Source organism: Mytilus edulis, chromosome 12 (genome assembly GCF_963676685.1).
Source record: "Mytilus edulis chromosome 12, xbMytEdul2.2, whole genome shotgun sequence".
NCBI classification, from domain to species: Eukaryota; Metazoa; Mollusca; class Bivalvia; order Mytilida; family Mytilidae; genus Mytilus; species Mytilus edulis.
Window position 1 is genome coordinate 70092501 of NC_092355.1, and position 25528 is coordinate 70118028.

The 25528-nt window shown below is 33.6% G+C and overlaps 2 protein-coding genes across 2 annotated transcripts in view; both read left to right on the forward strand.

Annotated features, from left to right (window-relative positions):
- The window catches only part of LOC139499018 (phosphatidylinositol 4-kinase beta-like), a 140408-nt gene that overhangs the window by 21487 nt on the left and 93393 nt on the right, over nt 1-25528 (forward strand). The gene's annotated exons all lie outside the window — the stretch shown is intronic.
- Nucleotides 6618-25528, forward strand: part of LOC139499020 (MICOS complex subunit MIC27-like) — a 28452-nt gene continuing 9541 nt past the window's right edge. Inside the window, exons 1-6 of the mRNA XM_071287685.1 lie at nt 6618-6640; nt 11466-11544; nt 12296-12421; nt 16817-16871; nt 22453-22548; nt 23270-23413. Of these exons, the coding sequence (XP_071143786.1) occupies nt 11482-11544; nt 12296-12421; nt 16817-16871; nt 22453-22548; nt 23270-23413 (484 nt within the window). The 5' untranslated portion in view covers nt 6618-6640; nt 11466-11481. The remainder of the gene's footprint in view (nt 6641-11465; nt 11545-12295; nt 12422-16816; nt 16872-22452; nt 22549-23269; nt 23414-25528) is intronic.

Genomic DNA, 25528 nt, shown 5'->3' on the forward strand with positions numbered 1-25528 from the left:
AAAAAGATATATTTTTTAAAGAGAAACAACTTTTTTTTAATTTCATTTTGTCTGCATGTTAGTGAATATGTTTACGATTTTATGTGTATTAATATGTTATTTGAGTTTAAATCAATGCAATTTATTATATTATCAATGCAACAGTAGGGTATTTTATCATTATCATCACAACAGTGGTTTTGTTCAATATTCAAGCAATCTGTAGTATTGTTTTGTCTTATAATCCAAATTAGGTCTTGATGTGGTTTTCAAAATAGAGAATAATGGGCTGAAAATATATAGATTATTGAAAAGTGGGTATAAAATATAAAAAAACAAAGAAGAAATCGCAAAAAATTAAAAGGGGAAAAAAATACCATGAAAAATTAAAGAATAGAGAAAATTGACATAACAAAATGTCCAATTGGAGAATACAGCCCCTACAGCCCCACATATTTAGACTATGACATCATGAGTATTGAACCCTCCTACAGCCCCTCATATGTAGACTTTGACATCATGAGTATTGAACCCTCCTACAGCCCCTCATATTTAGACTTTGACATCATGAGTATTGAACCCTCCTACAGCCCCTCATATTTAGACTTTGACATCATGAGTATTGAACCCTCCTACAGCCCCTCATATTTAGACTTTGACATCATGAGTATTGACATCTGTTGTGATGAGTCAGTGTATACCAATGCAATGGATTTCAGCTGCCATTATTATAACTGATTTATTTGAGTGTGTTTTACAATAATAAAACATAAGCTTTGTGTAGAATGTAATTATTTATCACCTTTTGTTTTAAAAATAGGTAACAAACTAGTCAACTGGTATCAACCACCCCGTGTGTTACCTGTCCTTCAATTTGATTGGCTAATGAAATAAAATCATCATAGATACTAGGATTGAAATTTTATATTATCATTACTCTTTCAACAAAGGGGAAAAAGATTTTACGGTCTACTGAGCAAACTTAACGTTATTGTTCTATGTACACACTCAAATATATCGACTATAAATTTTTGTTGTATATAAATATTTTATCATGTTTTTTTGTCATTTCAGAAATCAGCATTGTACTAACTTCTATCAAAACAAATTGTTTAACAAATTTAAGGAGGTAGACCTTAGTTAAGGGAAATAACTCTTAAAATTGTCAGTATGTTTATGTCAACCATTTTCATAAGTATATTCTAAGAATCTAGGTTACATAGATTATTTCCAATCTGTTTCAGGTAAATGCTTATAACATATTGATGAAACTTGACTTAAACAAACGCATTACTGATTTAAAGAGTTATCTCCCTGAAATAAGGTCTACACCTTTAAGTTACTGTTGTAAAGATGTGTAAAATTAATTACATAAAATTGTTCATATGATTATTATGTAAACTCTACATAGAAAAGTTAAATCATAACATTTTTGTTTTAAAGATTTTTTCTAAATGATAAAAAAAATATCCATTAAGTATCAGTATTTTCAATTAATGTCACAAATAAAGAAGGGATTGCCAGTCTTTCCAAAAAAATCAAAGTTCAAAAGTACACACATGTAGATTCAGTCAAAATTATCATTTGTGTTTGTGTTAAGTCAATCACTTTGGTAATTGCTTTTGATTTGTATTGATAACACTCCTATTTACAACCACATATAGAAATTATTTGAGAGATATTAAGTATGAATTACCAATGCACTCTTAAATTCACTGTGTCAGTGTGAAAAATAACCCATAAAAGTGATTTTTATTAAAAAGCACCTTGTGTGTCATGTGTAAATGGAAGGTTTGAAAAGATTCTTTCATTCACACAGAGTAATGCAAGTTTTTACAAGGGGTCAATCATCCTAATTATTTGCCACTTGCCATTAAGCAACCAACAATAAATTAATAACCAATTATTATTACATAGGTTGCAATAAATTACATTGATTTCCCAGTTAAATAAAAACCGATAATTTCACATGTGAAATAAACGTGGTTATTTCACTCTCTGACGTCATACAACAATAGGCGTTGTCAAGACGTCGATAACGTCGGATCAAAACAAATTGTAAATGCGTAGGAAAAACATATAGTCCCTTACATTTTCTACATTAATTTCATAAAAAAAAGCCATTTGACCATGTAATAAAAAGTATAACTAATAGCCGTATTTGAATATCAAAAATAAGACAACTTGTGACCGAACGCCGCTATGGATTAAACTCGTGCTGCGCACTCGTTTAATCCATGCGTCATTCGGTCACGCGTTGTCTTATTTTTTCATATTCAAATACGGCGATTAGTTATACTATAATTCCAAATTATCTCCCTTTCCACCAGTTTCCTCCCCTGCTTTCCATTAACCTTTATGCACTCTCACCAAACTGTCTTCATATTTCTGAGTCCTTCTACTGTTTCTTTCTCTTAACTTTCTATACAAGAATACTGACAATACTTAAATTGGTATACCCATTTAATTTTAATAAAATTCACCAAATGTTTTGCAGAGACACCAAAATATTCCAAAATACAACAAAGCTTTGATTTTTAGCTCACCTGGCCCGAAGGGCCAAGTGAGCTTTTCTCATCACTTGGCGTCCGTCGTCCGTCGTCTGTCGTCCGTCGTCTGGCGTCGTTAACTTTTACAAAAATCTTCTCCTCTGAAACTACTGGGCCAAATTTAACCAAACTTGGCCACAATCATCATTGGGGTATCTAGTTTAAAAAATGTGTTCGGTTAACCGGCCAACCAACCAAGATGGCCGCCATGGCTAAAAATAGAACATAGGGGTAAAATGCAGTTTTTGGCTTATAACTCTGAAACCGAACCATTTAGAGCAAATCTGACATGGGGTTAAATTGTTTATTAAGTCAAGATCTATCTGCCCTGAAATTTTCAGACGAATCGGACAACCGGTTGTTGGGTTGCTGCCCCTGAATTGGCAATTTTAAGGAAATTTTGCCGTTATATGGTTATTATCTTGAATATTATTATAGATAGAGATAAACTGTAAACAGCAATAATGTTCAGCAAAATAAAATCTACAAATAAGTCAACATGACCGAAATGGTCAGTTGACCCATATAGGAGTTATTGCCCTTTATAGTCAATTTTTAACCATTTTTCGTAAATCTTAGTAATCTTTTACAAAAATCTTCTCCTCTGAAACTACTAGGCAAAATTTATCCAAACTTGGCCACAATTATCTTTGGGGTATCTAGTTTAAAAAATGTGTCCGGTGACCCGGCCAACCAACCAAGATGGCCGCCACGGCTAAAAATAGAACATAGGGGTAAAATGCAGTTTTTGGCTTATAACTTAAAAACCAAAGCATTTAGAGCAAATCTGACAATTGGTAAAATTGTTTATCAGGTCAAGATCTATTTACCCTGAAATTTTCAGATGAATCTGACAACCTGTTGTTGGGTTGCTGCCCCTGAATTGGTAATTTTAAGGAAATTTTACTGTTTTTGGTTATTATCTTGAAAATTATTATAGATAGAAATAAACTGTAAACAGCAATAATGTTCAGCAAAGTAAGATTTACAAATAAGTCAACATGACCGAAATGGTCAGTTGACCAATATAGGAGTTATTGCCCTTTATAGTCAATTTTTAACCATTTTTCGTAAATCTTAGTAATCTTTTACAAAAATCTTCTCCTCTGAAACTACTGGGCCAAATTAATCCAAACTTATCCACAATCATCTTTTGGTTATCTAGTTTAAAAAATGTGTCTGATGACCCGGCCATCCAACCAAGATGGCCGCCATGGCTAAAAATAGAACATAGGGGAAAAATGCAGCTTTTGGCTTATAACTCAAAAACCAAAGTCTTTAGAGCAAATCTGACACGGGGGTCAAATTGTTTATCAGGTCAAGATCTATCTGCCCTGAAATTTTCAGATAAATCGGACAACCCGTTGTTGGGTTGCTGCCCCTGAATTGGTAATTTTAAGGAAATTTTACTGTTTTTTGGTTATTATCTTGAAAATTATTATAGATAGAAATAAACTGTAAACAGCAATAATGTTCAGCAAAGTAAGATTTACAAATAAGTCAACATGACCGAAATGGTCAGTTGACCCATATAGGAGTTATTGCCCTTTATAGTCAATTTTTAACCATTTTTCGTAAATCTTAGTAATCTTTTACAAAAATCTTCTCCTCTGAAACTGATGGGCCAAATTAATCCAAACTTATCCACAATCATCTTTGGGGTATCTAGTTTAAAAAATGTGTCCGATGACCTGGCCATCCAACCAAGATGGCCGCCATGGCTAAAAATAGAACATAGGGGTAAAATGCAGTTTTTGGCTTATAACTCAAAAACCAAAGCGTTTAGAGCAAATCTGACAGGGGTTAAACTGTTTATCAGGTCAAGATCTATCTGCCCCGAAATTTTCAAATGAATCGGACAACCCGTTGTTGGGTTGCTGCCCCTGAATTGGTAATTTTAAGGAAATTTTGCTGTTTTTGGTTATTGTCTTGAATACTATTATAGATAGAGATAAACTGTAAACAGCAATAATGTTCAGCAAAGTAAGATTTACAAATAAGTCAACATGACCGAAATGGTCAATTGACCCCCTAAGGAGTTATTGTCCTTTATAGTCAATTTTCAACAATTTTTATAAAATTGTAAATTTTTACTAAAATTTTCCACTGAAACTACTGGGCCAAGTTCATTATAGATAGAGATAATTGTAAGCTGCAAGGATGTTCAGTAAAGTAAGATGTACAAACACATCACCATCACCAAAATACAATTTTGTCATGAATCCATCTGCTTCCTTTGTTTAATAGTCACATAGACCAAGGTGAGCGACACAGGCTCTTTAGAGCCTCTAGTTTTTTTTTGAAAGACTGGTACCCCATTGTAAAATAAACCAGGTCACAAGGTCAGTAGTGTGTAGAGGTCACACGGTCAGTAGTTTGTAGAGGTCACATGGTCCATAATCATTCCATGTCACATGTATATGTCATTTTATTGAATGCTCAAAAAAGAACAAATTAAATCATATGAAAATAGTATGTCTTTGTGTTTTTGTTCACTGATGACTAAAGAAGATTTGATTAAAAATGCAATTTAAAACCGGGATTGTCCTAGATAGTTTTGTATTTGAGTATTCGGTTAGTGCATAGATATAAGATGTGGTATGAGTGCCAATGAGACAACTCTCCATCCAAGTCACAATTTGTAAACTAAACTATTAAAGGTCAAAGTACAGCCTTCAGCATGGAGATTTGGCTCAAACAGAAAAGCAACCTATAAAGGACCCCAAAAATGACTAGTGTATTAAAACCATTCAAACAGGAAAACAAACCAATAAAATTAAAAATGGAAATGGGGAATATGTCAAGGGACAGCAACTCCACCAAAGAGCACACAACAGCCCAATGGGTCTTCAACGCAGCGAGAAAATCCCACATCCGGAGGTGCAGGCTTTGAATGCACACAGTCATGGGTAAAACTGACTTGTATAGGATTTTTCTCCTCTTTCCCCAATCACTCAGCATCTTGAAGTAATTACAAAGACTAGTCTTCTTCATTTGGACTTATGTACATAGCTATGGTGACAGTCTTTCTGAACATGACTGTTATCTTGTAAACTAGAAAGTTAGAAATATGTCTTAGTGTGTAGGTATAGTGCAATATATTTTATTTATTGCATAGCAATATAATATTTCCCACAGGAAGTAACCAAAAGTTGGCGTGCAATAAATTCTAATATTGAACTAGTGCAATAAATCTTTAAAATTCATGACGTCATCAACGACAAATTCTTAGTTTAAACCAATTTTTATTTTCAAATATATGATATACAATAAAAGGGTTATTGCATGAATATTGGGGAATATGGTCCCTCGTAGAACATATATTGCACTCGCAAGCTCGTACAATATAAAATTATACTCGAGATATTCCCCAATATTCATGCAATAACCCTATATTATATATATAACATCTTGATGTGGTTGTAATATTTGCCACTGATGGGTCTTGCCTAGTCTGGTTTTCTACCTTTGTTATTGTAGAGATTTTCATTGAGGTGAGTAAATATATCTGAGACACTAGGAGTTTGTTTATATGTTAATACTTGTCATGAGAGTGGATGGGGGTTCAAACTGAATAGAGAATAATGGACAAAAAATATTAAGAAGAGAAAATCGACCCCAAAAATGAATAATAGCCAATGATGAGGCGCTTATCTTTAAGGAAAAGAGAAAAATGGGCAAAATTTATAAAGAATAGAAAGAAATGGGCAAATAGTATAAAGAATAGAAAAAAATGGGCAAAAAGTATAAAGAATTAAAATAGAGAAAATTGGTCTGAAAATAAAATAAAAAAAACAAATACAAAAGGACCCATTTTATACCCTCTTGCATGGAAGACATGGTAAGTTTCTTTTTTATGCAACAAGTATTTGAATGAAGATAACATTTTTATAAATCCTGCATATTTTGCGTTATAATTCATTGAAGGAAACACGGTACTGTAAAGAGTTATTTCCCTTATAAAATGTCAGCGCCCATGAATCAAGGTGACATTTGTAAATATCAAGCAAAAACTTTAAGAAATCGTTTGTAATTCATTTGTAATTAGTAAATTACACATAAGAGACAGTTACTAAACGTCTTCCTGGTCAATGCCGACGACAAAAAACTCTGTAATTCTACATAGGATTCCAATTTTGATAGTCTATTTATATTTTTACCGGTCTACCTTCGTATCACAGGCACTTGTCTCAGAATTTTTTCCCTATATACCTTTATATAACACAAGGTACTTCACTTGCATTTTAGAAAAACGTCATGCGGTGATAAAATTCCGTTTAATGCAGCTTTATAGCCTGTCAACCCCACTAAAACTCATTATATCGTAAATCTAAATTGATTTATCTTTACATTGCATGGTGTATAACACGCCTTCATTTGTTGTCCTAATCATCCGTAGCAATCCTACCCAAGTATGTCAATTGTAATAAGTTGGCAACCGCTCAAAAAAATGTAATTTCCCGTGTCTCGTTACATGTAGACTTCATATCCCTTTTTCACAGCACAATAATTTGACTTTCACATGTCACACTTAGGGAGCTACCATTTGATTTTTATGGGGGGGGGGGGGGGGGGGGGGGGGGCTAGGATGAAATTTGAAAAAAATAGGCAGGACAGGAGTTTTGAGTAAAAAATAAAAGGCAGGATGAGACACTTGCAAAAAAAAAAGTCAGGACGACAACTTAGGTGAAAAAAAAGTCAGGATAAACTAAAAAAAAAAGGCAGGACCGAACAGAGTGAAAAATAAAAAGGCAGGACAGAGATTACAGCTAAAAAAAAATGCAGGACAGAATTTTTCATCCTAGCCCCCCCCCCCCCCCCCCCCATAAAAATCAAATGGTAGCTCCCTTACTAAAAATCTCAAGACTTCTACAGTGCCTCCCCGCGACAGCACATGGTAACTGGGGTCTAGCATCTCAGGCTTTACTGTAGAGGATCTTGGAGCAGCAAGGGCCCTAAAGATGCAGAGTGTAGGCCCACCGACGTGTGGACACGCCCTTACTCTCATTAACCTTGCCCCAACTATGGGTAAATAGCCGGTTAGATGAAAATCGTTAACCCAGGAAGGTAATTTATCTAGGAGAAAGAAACTCCAAAATAAAAACGGGCAGATAATGGTTCGTGTCAGCCTTGGTAGGCAATTTATCTAAAGGAAGGAAACCTCGACGAAAAATCCCTGGCCCTCCAAGCAGGGGGTTTGGCATAGGGCCAACAACCCTATCCTATAAAAAGATTAAAGTTACGGAAACAGCAACAAAGGAATCAAACACAACCGCTTTACGAATAGGCCTTCAAGTAAATAGTATGATTGCCAGTGGTGAAAGCCGCAAGGAAGCTACTGGCAGGAATGAAGTGCTGAGCGCTAAAGCAAAAACCAGAATAGGATTCTGGAATGTACGTACTATGTATGAAACTGGAAAACTCGCACAGGTCACATCAGAAATGAGGCGATATAACTTGCACATTTTGGGAGTCAGTGAATGCAGATGGACAGGTTCTGGTAAAATGAAAACTGACACAGGTGAAACAGTTCTTTACTCAGGCAGAGAAGACAACCATCATTTTGAAGGAGTAGCCATCATTCTCAAGAAAGGCACTGAGAAGGTACTTATTGAATGGAAACCTGTTAATAGTAGACTGATAACAGCAAAATTGAAAGGAGTACACACCAACATGACCCTTATACAATGCTATGCACCAACAAATGACAGTGATGAAGCTGCAAAAGACACCTTTTACGAGCAACTTCAAGCAGAAGTGAGATTAGTACCACGTCATGATCTTCTAGTGGTGATGGGTGATTTGAATGCCAAAGTGGGAAACAACAACACTGATATGGACAGAATAATAGGTGAACATGGATGTGGTACTATAAATGATAATGGAGAAAGATTAGTAGAATTGTGTGCAGCATACAACCTGGTTGTAGGAGGAACACTCTTTCCACATCAAGATATTCATAAGTTAACATGGTGTTCTCCAAATGGAAGGGATAAGAACCAGATCGACCACCTTATGATAAATGGTACATGGAGACGTTCATTACTAGATGTCAAAGTTAAGAGGGGAGCAGATGTTGGCAGTGACCATCACCTTGTTACTGCAAATATTAAAATGAAATTGAGAAGTACAGGACGTAAAACACTTGTTCCTACACGTTATGATATTGAAAAACTACAAGATCATAAAGTAAAGAATGCATTCATCCTTCAATTGAAGAATAAGTTTCAAGCTTTAACAGATAATCCTGACATAGTTCCATCAGAAACAACAGAAGTCAACACAAAATGGGATCAAATAAGAACAATATATGAAACAACTAGCCAGGACTGTCTTGGTTTTAAGCAGGGCAAAAAGATGAAGAAATGGATAACACCAGGTACTTGGAAGGTTATAGAAGAAAGACGCCATATGAATAAGAAAATACTGGACACAAAATCAGAAAGGCTACAAGAGAGACACAAAGCAGCCTATAGAGTTTTAGACAAAAATGTTAAGCGAATGGCTAGAGCAGACAAAAGAGCTTACATGGAAGACCTTGCTAAACAAGCAGAAGAAGCAGCTGAAAAGGGTGAACAGGGAAAAATTTACAAGATAACAAGAGAAATCTGTGGTAAATTTCGAAGCAATAATGATGTCCATATAAAAGACAAAAATGGAAGGCTATTGACAACAGAAAACGAGCAAAAAGCCAGATGGGCAGAACACTTTCAAGAAGTACTCAACAGACCAGCTCCAGATGAAGAAGCAATTATAATTGAGGCACTTGAAGATTTGGAAATAAATACCAACTTACCAGAAAGACAGGAAATAATAACAGCAATAAAAGCATTAAAAAATGGGAAATCACCAGGGCAGGACAATCTAAATGCAGAACTTTTCAAAGTCGACCCAGAACTTGCAGCTGAAATTCTTCAATCTCTATTTACTTCAATATGGAAAGGAAAAATTATACCTGACGATTGGACAAAAGGCATAATAATAAAGTTAGCAAAGAAAGGAGCTCTAAGTGATTGCAACAACTGGCGAGGTATAACTCTATTGTCAATCCCAAGTAAGATCATGGCCAAAATTATTATCCAAAGAATAATAGATGCAGTTGATAAACAGCTAAGAGAGGAACAAGCAGGATTCCGTAAAGGTAGAGGATGCATAGATCAAATCTTTGCTTTACGCAACATCATTGAACAATGTACAGAATGGCAAAGGCAGCTTTACATCAACTTTGTGGATTTTCAGAAGGCTTTTGACAGTATCAACAGAAAGACCTTGTGGCGAATACTCAGATCATATGGAATTCCAAAAGAAATAATTGAGCTCATTAAAAGTTTCTACAACAATTTCACTTGCAGTGTAGGGCAAAGCAACATCTGGTTTGAGGTAAAAACAGGAGTTAGACAAGGCTGTGTGATGTCTTCCCTTCTTTTCAATGTCGTCATTGACTGGGTAATGAGAAAAACAACGGAAGATTCTCCAAGAGGAATAAGATGGAACCTTTCAGCAACATTAGAAGATCTTGATTTTGCTGATGATCTTGCTCTTCTATCTCATACCCACCACCATTTACAAGAGAAGACAAACCGCCTTAACGCTTTTGCTAGTCAAGTTGGACTTAAAATCAGCCAAACCAAAACTGAAGTCATGACGCTTAACATCAATAACCCAACTCCTATCCTAGTAGATGGAAAAGATCTCCCCATCACAGAAACATTTACATACCTAGGAAGTACAATAAGAAACGATGGAGGTGCAGGAAATGACATAATGAACAGATTGAACAAAGCCAGGAATATATTTAGATCACTTAACAATGTATGGAAATCATCCCAGTATAGTAAGAAGACCAAACTAAAACTGTACCAGAGTTGTGTACTATCTACTCTGTTATATGGATCAGAATGCTGGAGGATGACAGAGGTCGATCAAAACAAACTGTCGGTTTTCCATACCAAAAGCTTAAGAAGAATCCTGCGCATTTTCTGGCCAAACAAAATATCTAATGAAGATCTTCTAAACCAGTGTCAGCAAAATAGCATGGGTACAATATTAGTGAAAAGGCGTTGGAAATGGATTGGACATGTCATCAGAAGAGATAGTAATTCCATCACTAGAACAGCATTACATTGGACTCCAGAAGGAAGGCGTAAGCGAGGAAGACCAAAAAACACATGGAGGCGTACTGTAGAAGGAGAACTGAAAACCATGAACAAAACATGGGGAACAGTAGAAAAGATGGCCAAAGACAGACAGAAATGGAGAACCTTTGTTGCTGCCCTACATGCCGATGGCATACCGGGCAGTAAGTAAGTAAGTAAGTAAGTAAGTAAGTTACTAAAAATCAGCCATCCCACGTCATGCTTATACCCCAATGAGACCCACTTAATGTAGCTCATCCAGTTACAGTACGTGCTGACAGACATCCTGGTTGGTAGTCTTTGATTACTTGCATGTCCAATGGCTGTTTTGCCAGACATACAAGTGCCAGCTTGTCGGGGAAAACAACCATTCACAGCCTGTGCAGAGTAATCTTTCAAGACATCTCATTTTCTAATATGAATGATGCTGTGCCTGACAAACTTTGTTACAAAGCTGTTGGACGTCGGAGTAATCTCGGACTGATGATCCATTTGAAACAAATAAAAATAAAAATATTTGATTTGATTGTCGAAATATGTAGCTAATGCTCTTTTAATCAAAATTCTGTTAAGATATTTTCCAGGAAAAAAGAATGCGTTTTAAGGTAAATCAATGGTTATTTTTTGCTGCTCTTCACATACATTCTAGACATTTCTAGACATTTTTTACAGAGATTTAAATGATTGTAAACTTGTATGTAAGTTACATTTTCTCATTTTTTTAAAGATGCAGTGGAAATTATAGCACTATTATGTATACTTTGCCTTAACCATGTTAACCAAATAGTTCTATGTATTTTAGGCAAAAAATAGATACAATGGTGTTCCAAATGGTTTTTGCAGAGAATGAAACAGAATCAAAGAAAGTAAAAGTTTCAGAGGTATGAACAAATATACAATGACCGACTGTGCAAGGGCTGTATAGCTAGTCAAGGTCGTTAAAAACTTCCAGTTGTGAAATATACAAAAACAAAACAAAGAGTGCAAGACTTCAAAAAGAAAAGGAAAAGTTCGGACTCACTGTGAGTCAAATGCAGAAGCTATCAACACAGTTTAGAACTGCACTTTTCCAGTGGCACCAGAGAAGTTACGATTTTGTATACTTTAAAAAAAGAAGATGTGGTATTATTGCCAATGAGACAATTCTTCACAAGAGAGACTATAAAATTTTGCAAAGTTTTTGTTTATGCATCAAAAAACATGACTTCCTGATAATAGCAATAATTAGAACTCATTCTTATATCTGATACATGAACATTTATCTGTATGCAGATTTTATTGAAATTGCTGTAATTGCCCTAACATTTTTGTCAATTCTTAAAAAATCGCTAATAAATGCACGCAATAATTTGTGAATATGAAATATTGAACTTTTTATACTGTTTGTTCACTATAATGATAATTGATGGATACCAATTTTTGGTGTATTACCGGGGTATAAGTGAACCACGATTTTCAATGTTTGACTTAGTACAAATTTTCTGGTTGCTTATAAATTACATGCAGACTTTGGCAAGCCCATGAAAACAAATATCCACAAATATTTAATTTAATTTTTCATCAATCCATGTAATTTGGTACACATGAAAATAATTGAATCCACATTATACAATGAAAATATTTCTATTACAGTTACCAATCTATGATAACCCTGAAGATAGATACGAAGTTCAAGTTTTCCCAGAAGAAAAGACACCATTCAAAAATGGAGTAACAGAATTCAGAAAATCTTTGTTTACAGTGCTAGACACATTTAAAGTAAGAAGAGGGAATAATGTCTTTACCTCATCCTTTCAAAAGTCCAACTAATTAAGGATGTACACTTTATTATGAAAAAAATCTCAGTTCCACAATTAAACTTTTTTCATCTTTTCAATAAAGATGAAATGGACCAATTTGAATAAATTTAACTTAAAAAAACTATAGGTAGGTGTTGATATAAGAAAGTTTTGTCTTATTTAAGGTAACAGGTACGTAAATGGCTTGTCCTGCGATTTTTAAAAGAAATTGTATGCACGTAGAACTTATTAAAAGATATTGAAAAATCGAAAAAAATTAAGTTGGTCACCGATCTAATTTCCGAGTTCCAGGCATTTGAAAATGGAAATGAAACAACATAAAGTACATAGACATAACGTCAAATTTGAACCCAAAATAAGAAATTTCAAGCTTTATTTATTCTGCAGTTTAAACCAATCCTACGATTTTTCTATAAAAATCAAATGTTTTTAAGGTATTATTTTCCTTTCTTTTGATATATAATTTTATGGGGTTACCGAACTCCTCTTTCATATATCAGCCGTTGAAAGGGTGTTGTTGACGGGAAAAGAGAGAAAAATCATGACGTCGCCGAAAGGATTATGCAACGTCAAGGCTATTTCAGCAGAATTGTAAAGACAACGACTGCCTCATTATAATTTGTTTGATTATTCAAATGCGCTATAGAGCATATTATCCTACCTGGAAAAAGGATTGATTACCTATTATTGTATTTTCAGTGATTATACGAGGTCTTAAGTATTTATAACGTATTTCTGGAATGATTAAAAACAAAATGTTTAAGGACATATGTTTATAAACTTATTGAACAGAAACGATAAAAGATCTATCATTAAAATAGATTCTCCGAATGACGAGATACATTCAATGTTCACATATTCGACCACAATTTTGCTGCTTCACAATATTGGAGGCGAAATATACCGCGCAACGGGAAATTGAAACTTATAAGTCGAAAACATACTGACAATGTCATGTGAAAAAACGAAAAACGGCCAAAAGACAAACAATGGTAAATAAATGGGGAAATGAGTCTATGGGACAAAGATGATGCGCCCGCTTGCATATGATGTTATAAAGTGATATTACTAAGAAACTTTAAAAGTGACGCCACCAAAATTTAAACTAGATCTGTGATTTGTTTTTAAGACTTCTTACATTTGTTGGAGGCAAACTAAAGTTAGAGAACGGAAACCAATTTTGGACAGACAGACAAGTTTTAAAAGTAGTGCCCTCTCCGCTACGACGTGTGCATAAAAAAGTCACAACATTTAACTTTTAATCCTCCGATAGTTGCAGGAGGTCATGCATATAAAATATATAAAATTATGGTTCAATGACACGAGAACATAAAATAAACATGAACACATACTTCGATCCAAATAGTACTGGTCATTTGCAAACTTAAGTAGTGTGTTAATATGACACGAAAGGAGATGTAATGATCAAGCTGACAATATACTGAATAGAAAAGCTGCATGTGATTTTGAAGAACCGTCTTCGAGGGATTTTAACGTATGTTTTAAATGTTGCAGAGATTGGAAATCGCCAACAGCATTATGGACCTCGTGATTTATGCCAACAATATTCCTGTTCGTACTTTAGAATTTTTTGCAAGTTTTGCGAAAAATTGAGAAGAAATACTTGAAGCAAAAATAAAAACTCTAACTCTAAATTTTTATAGCAGCATTTGCACATGTAAATAAACAGTATCAACTGAAATCGAAATAACTGTAATTCCGAAATTTTGCGCAATTAAAAATGAATTGATTGGTGCAAGCAGAAATTTCTATATCTTCAGTATAATATATATATACTTTGCTAATTATTTTATTTTTGAAGTGGCGGTAAAGCCGTAATTTTCAATGAGACAGCGGATCTATATTTTTCCCTTGTAATTCACAATGTTCCATTCAATTAAAATTGACTGAAAAGCAACGTGTATTCATTTCTTTTGAATTTTCGTTCATTTTGAAAGACAGTTTTACTTCGGGTTTCCCGTTTGTTCATGCGGAAGGTCTGATCACCATTTGTCATTACGATTCTCGTTCAAGTTTATTGTCACTTTCTCTTGCTTACCCGTCTGAAGTAATTTCCGACATTATATTTTACAAATTTCATGTCGCACAGAAAGCAATTAAACTCTTTTGCTTTTCAATATTTATTTTTACTAAATATGAATTATTTTTTTTTAATAGCACTAAGTACTTTCATTTTCAAATTCTATTTATAGACCATATCGCGGACGTGAAAGAAAGCACTGTAAAGAAAGATTTATGTTTATATTTATATGAGAAAATGGTTATATAACAGTTATAACAGGAATATCAAATTAAAAATATTAGTAATAACTTCTTTTTTTTGTGTCGAGGATTGAATACGTCCTACCCGTTTTCACTCATGTAGACAGTTGTTTTGGGAAAATTTATTTCTTTGAATGCAAATGTCAGTCCGTGACAAAGTTTGCTATGGAATTTCAATAAATAAAATGACAATATATAGTGTAAGCTTTAATTTGTTATTGTGGGAGTTTACGTGTGTAATGCATGTATACGTGTTTATGATATTCTTGTCAATATACTACATTTCGTTTTTACGTCACATATCAACATTCCCGATTTTTTAAGTCTCTGATCTTTGCCGATTACCGGTGTATAGTAAGTTCATGTATGGCCAGTTACCCCAAGGTATAAACAAAATACTTCCGAGACCCATTCCTTGTACTTTAAACAGTTTTGTAGAAACATAAGTTATATCCAAGCTTAAGTTGGTCAGCTAGTATGAGTAAACCCAACTCAGTCGCTCTTTGGCCATCACGACATGCCTAGTTTCTTTCATTTTCATGGGAGGAAAGCACTGTTTAACTGTTACAAGATATTTCATTTTACATTATTCAATTTTAGCTTTATTTTTGATGAGATGCGTTCAATACTCTTCCACCAAATTGACCATTATTAATATATTCCGACATCTTGAAAATGTTTTTTATGGTGTACGGGAGATAACTCCCATAGCAACAAACGCCTATTTTCCCGTTTTCCGCTAGAGGCGTTCATTTACGTACCTCTCACCTTAAATGCTTTTTCATGGCAAATTTCCCGTGCTGTCAATTTTGTAAATTTGTGATTTTTCTCTGTTTTAGGAAAAAAATGCATATGATCTCAAGTTTTTTTTTATAAGTGATTGAAACAGTACATAACTAAGAAATTTGAAAGACAAAAGTGATATGGGATGTACATGTGTCTTGTAAAATCATTTTTTGTACCCCTCACCTATTTTCTCAAATTTTTGGCTAAAAAGACTGCCTTGATTGGTAATAAAATTTGAAAATTTAATTACTCAAAAGCTACAGATTGTAAATACCCATTTTTTTCACAAAGCTTAGTTTTATGTTCGATTATGATATTTATTAAATTCATTGCTATTTTCCACTTTTATCACATGTTTTGGAAATAATTCCAGAACGAGATTTCAACGAAACTTATACGTCAGAAGGATACATCCTTAAGTTTTTTCTAGCAAAAGATAGATTTTAGTTTACCAAATGATCAGTAAATAGCAGTCTTCTTTGATCATTTTGTTGTTGGGTTGCTGACCTTTTTTGTACATGTAGATATTGAAAAGTATCAACTACTAGTTACAATTTGAAGCCTTTTAAGAGGACTTGGGAAGTTAAAAATCTAAAAAGGTTGAGCACTCATCTTTTAAAGGATTTCAGTTTTTACATATAAAAAAGAAGATGTGGTATGATTGCCAATGAGACAACTATCCACAAGAGACCAAAATGACACAGACATTAACAACTATAGGTCACCGTACAACCTTCATCAATGAGCAAAGCCCATACCGCATAGTCAGCAATAAAAGGCCCCAATGGCAATGTAAAACAATTCAAACGAGAAAACTAAAGGCCTTATTTGTTTAATTTTCGCTTTTACGTTTGTTTAATTTTCGCTTTTTTAAGCAACTAAGGGAGCTACCATTTGATTTTTCGGGGGGGGGGGGGGGGGGGGGGGGGGGGGCTAGGAGGAAAAATTTTGTCCTGCATTTTTTTTTAGCTGTAATCTCTGTCCTGCCTTTTTATTTTTCACTCTGTTCGGTCGTGCCTTTTTTTTTAAGTTTATCCTGACTTTTTTTTTTTGCAAGTGTCTCATCCTGCCTTTTTTTTTTACTCAAAACTCCTGTCCTGCCTATTTTTTTCAAATTTCATCCTAGCCCCCCCCATAAAAATTAAATGGTAGCTCCCTAAGAAATTCAAAAATATGACCCTGTGCAAATTTCCCTGCATGCTCCAAGATTTATCTATGGTTTGAAAGTTAATTATTGAGTCTTTTGTGTTATTCGACTGGATAACCATACATATCACATTTTTAGGAAACGACAGACACAATTAAAGACAAATATGAAATTGGAAAAGCACATACACAACGTGAGTACTTATTTTGTTAATCTGATTTTTTCTCAATATCAAAATGTCTGTTACTTAGGTATATGATATACAAAAACTGCATGTTGATATCTTGATACATGTACTGCATTTAACACTATAGTAAGATTTCCAAATAAAAAAAACGGCGGTGGCATTCACAAAAATTCACTCTGTGATTAAAAGTTTTTGAACTTTTCATAACTTTCTTAAAGTCATAAGAAACGAGTGAGTGGTGAAAAATAATGTTTATCCAATTCTTGAACCAATGCATGTATATATCATAAACTATAAACTTAGTCCTCTGTACGATTTTCTCATTTTTTACGCAAGTATATCGTATAATCGTCATTTTTTTTCTCTTTTTCTGTTATGATTTAACAAATATGGCTGCTCATTAAATGCCATGTTTTGAAGCCGAAGTTTACAGATTGTCACCTTATAGTAAACAAATAACAAAAAGCATGGGTATTGAGCACGTGTTTAACATGTACAATCATATAATTGTTTATTTTAATGACAGATCCATGCGTATTGCGATCACCGGATTTTTACGAGGAGGGTTACACTCAGGTCACTATGAATACGGAAAATATGTCGGCGAATAGCTTCCTGGAAGGAGGCAATTAAAAATAAGTAAAATTCTTCTAAATGTGGACAAATTAAAGAATTTTCCTCAGAAAAAGTATATGTACATAAGTTGTATAATGAAAACTATCCATTTAGTTATTAAAAAACATATGCATATTTTTTTTTTAATTTGAGGTTTCTTATGACTTTAAACTAACCTGGTTTTCTACCAAACTTGTACAGAAGTTTGTGTATGATCATAAGATAGTATCCAGAAGTAATTTTGTAAAAAAGAAATTCTGTTTTTTACTTATAAGGCCAACTAAAATTAATTAGTAGATTTTCATCCAAATTTTTGAAAAAAATGGGGCGGGTGGGAGGATTTTATTTTTTAAATTTTATTTCATAAGAAACCTTCTAGTGACGAGTTCTTTATACCGCAGGGGTATAAACAAGTGTAACATAAGCTAATATATCATGTATATTGTATATACATGTATATATATATATAAGGAATCGTTCATAAATTTTCAAACTCTTTAAAAATAAATATCTCTGATACTGGCAACCACAATTGACTGTTTTACATGTAATTGCTACTTTAACCAGATGCTCCGCAGGGCGTAGCTTTATACGACCGCAGAGGTTGAACCCTGAACGGTTAGGGCAAGTATGGACACAACATTCAAGCTGGATTCAGCTCTAAATTTGGATTGTGATTAAATAGTTGACACAGCATAGGTTTCTGACACAGAATGAATGTGTTCTAATGAACTTAAAATTTTTGTTTCTCTTAGAGCAATTCACTATGCTGTTGAATATTAATCCTCTCAAAAAAATGTTTGAAGAAATTTTCTTTTTTATTTATGAAATTTCAAATGAGAAAAATTGAACCCAATTTTTTTAATCACATCCCCCTTTCCCTTATTCCAAAACTAATCTCAATTAAAATTTCTAATGGAGTTTGCAACAATAACTACTCATTTAAATACATCATAAAATATTAAGATGTAAAAAAACTGCTTGTTATCACTGAATGGTAAAGATTATTTTAATTTATCAGTTGGTAGTAAAAAGTGAATATACATTGTATATTGTATATAACAAAGATTTAAGTTGATTCTGGACAAAGAAAGATAACTCCAATTAAAAAAAAATCTTGCTATTGCACAATATTTTGCAATTAGATATTTCTTGCTTACTATTCTGGACAAAGAAAGATAACTCTAATTAAAAAAAAATTTGATATTTCACAATATTGTGCAATTAGATATTTCTTGCCATTGCGCAATACTGTGCAATTGAAAAGACTTGCTATTGCACAATACTTAATATAATAATTTTAGATCCTGATTTGGACCAACTTGAAAACTGGGCCCATAATAAAAAATCTAAGTACATTTTTGGATTCAGCATATCAAAGAACTTCAAGATTTCAATTTTTGTTAAAATCAGACTAAGTTTAATTTTGGACCCTTTGGACTTTAGTGTAGACCAATTTGAAAACAGGACCAAAAATGAAGAATCTACATACACAGTTAGATTTGGTATATCAAAGAACCCCATTTATTCAATTTTTGATGAAATCAAACAAAGTTTAATTTTGGACCCCGATTTGGACCAACTTGAAAACTGGGCCAATAATCAAGAATCTAAGTACATTTTTAGATTCAGCATATCAAAGAACCTAACTGATTCATTTTTTGTCAAAATCAAACTAAGTTAAATTTTGGACCCTTTGGACCTTAATGTAGACCAATTTGAAAACGGGACCAAAAGTTAAGAATCTACATACACAGTCATGACAGTTAGATTCAGCATATCAAAGAACCCCAATTATTCAATTTTGATGAAATCAAACAAAAGTTTAATTTTGGACCCTTTCGGCCCCTTATTATGTTGGGACCAAAACTCCCAAAATCAAACCCAACCTTTCTTTTATGGTCATAAACCTTGTGTTTAAATTTCATAGATTTCTATTTACTTATACTAACGTTATGGTGCGAAAACCAAGAAAAATGCTTATTTGGGTCCCTTTTTGGCCCCTAATTCCTAAACTGTTGGGACCTAAACTCCCAAAATCAATACCAACCTTCCTTTTGTAGTCATTAACATTGTGTTTAAATTTCATTGATTTCTATTTACTTAAACTAATGTTATTGTGCGAAAACCAAGAATAATGCTTATTTGGGCCCTTTTTTGGCCCCTAATTCCTAAACTGTTGAGACCAAAACTCCCAAAATCAATCCCAACCGTTCTTTTGTGGTCATAAACCTTGTGTCAAAATTTCATAGATTTCTATTAACTTAAACTAAAGTTATAGTGCGAAAACCAAGAAAATGCTTATTTGGGCCCTTTTTGGCCCCTAATTCCTAAAATGTTGGGACCAAAACTCCCAAAATCAATACCAACCTTCCTTTTGTGGTCATAAACCTTGTGTTAAAATTTCATAGATTTCCATTCACTTTTACTAAAAGTATTCGGACGCCGGACGACGACGACGACGACGACGACGACGCCGACGCCAACGTGATAGCAATATACGACGAAAATTTTTTCAAAATTTGCGGTCGTATAAAAACCTATCTATAGTAAACATCAAAAACATGGAGAAAATTAATGCTCTCTTCAGTTGGACTATTCCTACACCAAATTTATTTTGCTTTCTAAGCGATGGTTTGAAGTTCCCATAAAATTAAGTAAACTTGTACAAATATATGCAATACAAGTATTATGAGTACAGAATTTAATGAAAACTCCAACAATGTTGAAAGCAGTAGGGTTGGTGCTAAAGCAAGATGCAAATACAATTATGATGTAAAACATGAACTGAACTAAAAAGAAGTTGTTGTTTAATGACTATATTGAGGGTATTGGGACAGATGGTGTTTGCTGTTTGTCAACAAAAAACAACAGCCATGGGTATTAAAGTCTAAGGAATTGCTATAATATTAATGTTTTTCGACCCTTGTTTTAGCTCAATATACGGTCATCAATCTAACAAGTTCGTGCTGGTGTCAATTCCTTATAATTTCTATAATCCCGACATGTTTTTTGTACCAATGTGTTCAACGATTCTTGCGCTTTCGATATCGTTGAATTCATAGTCCAAATTTCCTGACACAAAGTCATTGTATAAATGATCATAAGGCCACGGTTTTTTAATTTGTTGGTTTACGGATTTTCCCCATGAAAAAGTCGGGTCGGTCGGTCGGGAAAAAAAAGAAAAAAAATATCTTTCAAGACAGAAAAAAAAATGCAAAATAAATATACATTTCACCATTCTAACAAAATGTTTTTTATGCTATTTTGTCATCATTTCAAATTTTAGTTCGATGAAATATTCTTGCTCAGCTGTCATAAATATCGCATGACATTGTCTAATGATTTGCCGTAAAAAAGGGGGGTGTTCACAGACAAAGACGAAATTAAATCGTCTTTTCACAAACAAGAAAAACAAATTCGCGTAGCTCTTAATCAATTCCAGAAAACTTGGTGAGTAATGATCTTCAAAAACGAAAACTGATAAAGAAAAAAAATGTAAAAAACGTCGTACGAAAATATGTTTCAACACACATGTCAAAAACGTAATAGACTCGTCCACGGAAAAAACGAGAATATCGGGTTTATAATCTAGTGTCATGCATTCCCGTTTTTTATCCAAATGGACGATATTTTTTTTTTATTATCCATGAAACAAGAAAATTCTAAATGACTTGTTGATATTCAGAACTTTTACTTCCAAGGTGCTTTCCACCTGTCCACATTTGGACAAGTCTATTTCTATGAGATTATGTATCTTACAGACTGATGACAAATAAGGGAAACAAACTTATTGTGTAATGGGTTTTAAACACAGATTTCGTTCCGCAAAATTATTTGCGTAAACGACATTTCAAGGTCAGTTATAATTGATTTGTCTATTTTTAGAAACGTAAACTGGAAGTTTCATTTTTTCACAACAGAGAATGTTATCAATTTTGTTAGTGATTCATGCATTTCATTTCATAAAAAAAGAATCATTTAATTATTTTTCAGGGATAATGTATTTGTTTGGGTCGGCGGGAATAAAAAAGCATGAAAAGTCAATTTTATTTTTATTCTAGGAATCGGCAAAATCGGGTCGGCGGATCCGTAAACCAACAAATTAAAAAATCCTGGCCTAAATAAAAAAAAAAAACGGTTTTCTAATGTGACATATCGCGATTTGCGTTCTAGGACACAGCGTTCAACTCGTATAAACCTGAATATTTCATGCCCTTCTCGTAAACAATATCTATTCTCGGTACATGATGTTGACATCATAGAGCTGCAGAATATGTTGACTTAATCATTTTCGTTAGATAACTCGAAGAAATACAAAACCGAAATATGAAACAGGAAGTTTTGAATGAAACGAACATATCGATGTTTACCGGTAACAGACATGAACAAAATCCGGAAATCGTAATTTTTCCAAAATAAAAAAAATCGGGGCGGGACGATTTCAGAGGGGCGGGCGGGGATGAAAATCTATCAATTAATTTTAATTGGCCTAAATGGACTTAGTTTTTCTGCCAGGAAACATAACATTCACTCTGTGGTTAAAGTTTTTAAAATTTTAATAACTTTCTTAAACTATCCTGGATTTGTACCAAACATGGACAAAAGCTTGTTTATGATCCAAATCTAGTATCTGCAGGAAATTTTGTTAAAATTTCATACCTGTTTTTTCGTATTTACTTATAAATGGACTTAGTTTTTATTTTCAGTTAACATTACATACAGTCTGCAGTTAAAGGTTTAAAAACATTTTTTAGATTCATAAACTATCCTAGATTTTTACCCAACTTGGACAGAAGCTTCTTACAATCAAAAGATAGTAATGAGAGGAATATTTTTATTTTTTTTTTTACCTCTTTTTTGTTGAGTCTGCGATTAACAGCAAAAGAAGGCGAGAAATATGATTACCCAAAACCCTGACAAGTTTTATTGTATGCTATAAAAGTATTTGTTGTATTTTGTTTTGTTTTAGAAACTATCGAATATATACAGAATGATCCAGGAATTCTGCCAAGAGCAGGAGTTATCACTGTTGCTGGATTGGGTGGAATTGTTCTTGGTCATAGAGGTAAGAATTAATTAAGTGAACATGTTGTTATTTGAGTTCACATGGATAGAATTTTCAATAAATTTTGTAAAGAACATTTACCAAAAGCTTATGTATATAAAACTAAAAAAATGATTGGTGATACATGTATACTTTTTTTTTTTTTTTTACCATAGATGGTATTTTTTCCTGAAAGAGGGGATACAAACTATGTCTAGACTAGTAAACACAACATAACAGAAATCTAAAGATGTTGACAATATTATATATCTGATGTTTTCTTAGGCAAAGCATTCACATTATTTGCTCTGACAATGAAACTTTAAAAAGAATTCTGCTCCAACTTGTGTTATTGACTGTCATGGAACATGGGATTCCAATGATCATGATGATATGTAAGATTTTGTTTAGTGTTGCATGGTACTGTTGTGACCTTTAAATCATAAAGAATATCATTTAGGGAGGGTTTGTAAAATTTGAAGAAAAAAGATTTGACAAGAGGTACATAGAAATCACCCTGTTTGTTCATTTGTAAACCAACTTCTGGCAAACATCTTGATGGGTATTGATGGAAATTTACACAGCAGTACAACACTTCCTAAGGAAGTGCTTTTAGGAATATTATTTTGGTTCAATATGTTTAAGGGGAGATAAACAAACTTACTTCAATATACAGATAGTATTACTGGGAGGGAGATATCCTTATTGTGAGTTCCCTCACAGCTCTTGTTTTGTATTGCAGGTGGAATTTTACGGAAACTGTTTTACTCCTCCTTTGCTGTTGTTGGTGCTACATCCCTTTGTTACCCAAACCAAGCAGTTGAAATATCACAGAATGGCTATAACAAAGCTAAAGACCATGCCATGTCATTATGGAACGGCCCAGGTAAGATTTTATAAGATATCACAGAATGGCTACAATAAAGCTAAAGATCATGTCATATCATTGTGGAACGGTCCAGGTAAGATTTTATAAGATATCACACTGAATGGCTATAATAAAGCTAAAGATCATGTCATATCATTATGGAACAGTCCAGGTAAGATTATATAAGATATCACACTGAATGGCTACAATAAAGCTAAAGACCATGCCATGTCATTGTGGAACGGTCCAGGTAAGATTTTATAAGATATTACAGAATGGCTATAATAAAGCTAAAGATCATGTCATATCATTATGGAACGGTCCAGGTAAGATTTTATAAGATATTACAGAATGGTTACAATAAAGCTAAAGACCATGCCATGTCATTATGGAACGGTCCAGGTAAGATTTTATAAGATATTACAGAATGGCTACAATAAAGCTGAAGACCATGCCATGTCATTATGGAACGGTCCAGGTAAGATTTTATAAGATATTACAGAATGGTTACAATAAAGCTAAAGACCATGCCATGTCATTATGGAATGGTCCAGGTAAGAATTTATAAGATATCACACTGAATGGCTATAATAAAGCTAAAGACCATGCCATGTCATTATGGAACGGTCCAGGTAAGATTTTATAAGATATTACAGAATGGCTACAATAAAGCTAAAGACCATGCCATGTCATTATGGAACCATCCAGGTAAGATTTTATAAGATATTACAGAATGGCTACAATAAAGCTAAAGACCATGCCATATCATTATGGAACGGTCCAGGTAAGATTTTATAAGATATCACAGAATGGCTATAATAAAGCTAAAGACCATGCCATGTCATTATGGAACGGTCCATGTAAGATTTTATAAGCTATCACAGAATGGCTACAATAAAGCTAAAGACCATGTCATATCATTAAGGAATGGTCCAGGTAAGATTTTATAAGATATTACAGAATGGCTAAATTAAAGCTAAAGACCATGCCATGTCATTATGGAACGGTCCAGGTAAGATTTTATAAGATATTACAGAATGGTTACAATAAAGCTAAAGACCATGACATGTCATTATGGAAAGGTCCAGGTAAGATTTTATAAGATATCAGAGAATGGCTACAATAAAGCTAAAGACCATGCCATGTCATTATGGAACGGTCCAGGTAAGATTTTATAAGATATTACAGAATGGCTATAATAAAGCTAAAGACCATGCCATGTCATTATGGAACGGTCCAGGTAAGATTTTATAAGATATCACAGAATGGCTATAATAAAGCTAAAGACCATGCCATGTCATTATGGAACGGTCCAGGTAAGATTTTATAAGATATCACAGAATGGCTATAATAAAGCTAAAGACCATGCCATGTCATTATGGAACGGTCCAGGTAAGATTTTATAAGATATTACAGAATGGCTAAATTAAAGCTAAAGATCATGTCATGTCATTATGGAACGGTCCAGGTAAGATTTTATAAGATATCACAGAATGGCTATAATAAAGCTAAAGACCATGTCATGTCATTATGGAACGGTCCAGGTAAGATTTTATAAGATATCACACTGAATGGTTATAATAAAGCTAAAGACCATGCCATGTCATTGTGGAACGGTCCAGGTAAGATTTTATAAGATATTACAGAATGGCTATAATAAAGCTAAAGACCATGCCATGTCATTATGGAACGGTCCAGGTAAGATTTTATAAGATATCACAGAATGGCTATAATAAAGCTAAAGACCATGCCATGTCATTATGGAACGGTCCAGGTAAGATTTTATAAGATATCACAGAATGGCTATGATAAAGCTAAAGACCATGCCATGTCATTATGGAACGGTCCAGGTAAGATTTTATAAGATATGAGAGAATGGCTATAATTAAGCTAAAGACCATGTCATATCATTATGGAACGGTCCAGGTAAGATTTTATAAGATATCAGAGAATGGCTATAATAAAGCTAAAGACCATGCCATGTCATTATGGAACGGTCCAGGTAAGATTTTATAAGATATTACAGAATGGCTATAATAAAGCTAAAGACCATGCCATGTCATTATGGAACGGTCCAGGTAAGATTTTATAAGATATTACAGAATGGAAACAATAAAGCTAAAGAACATGCCA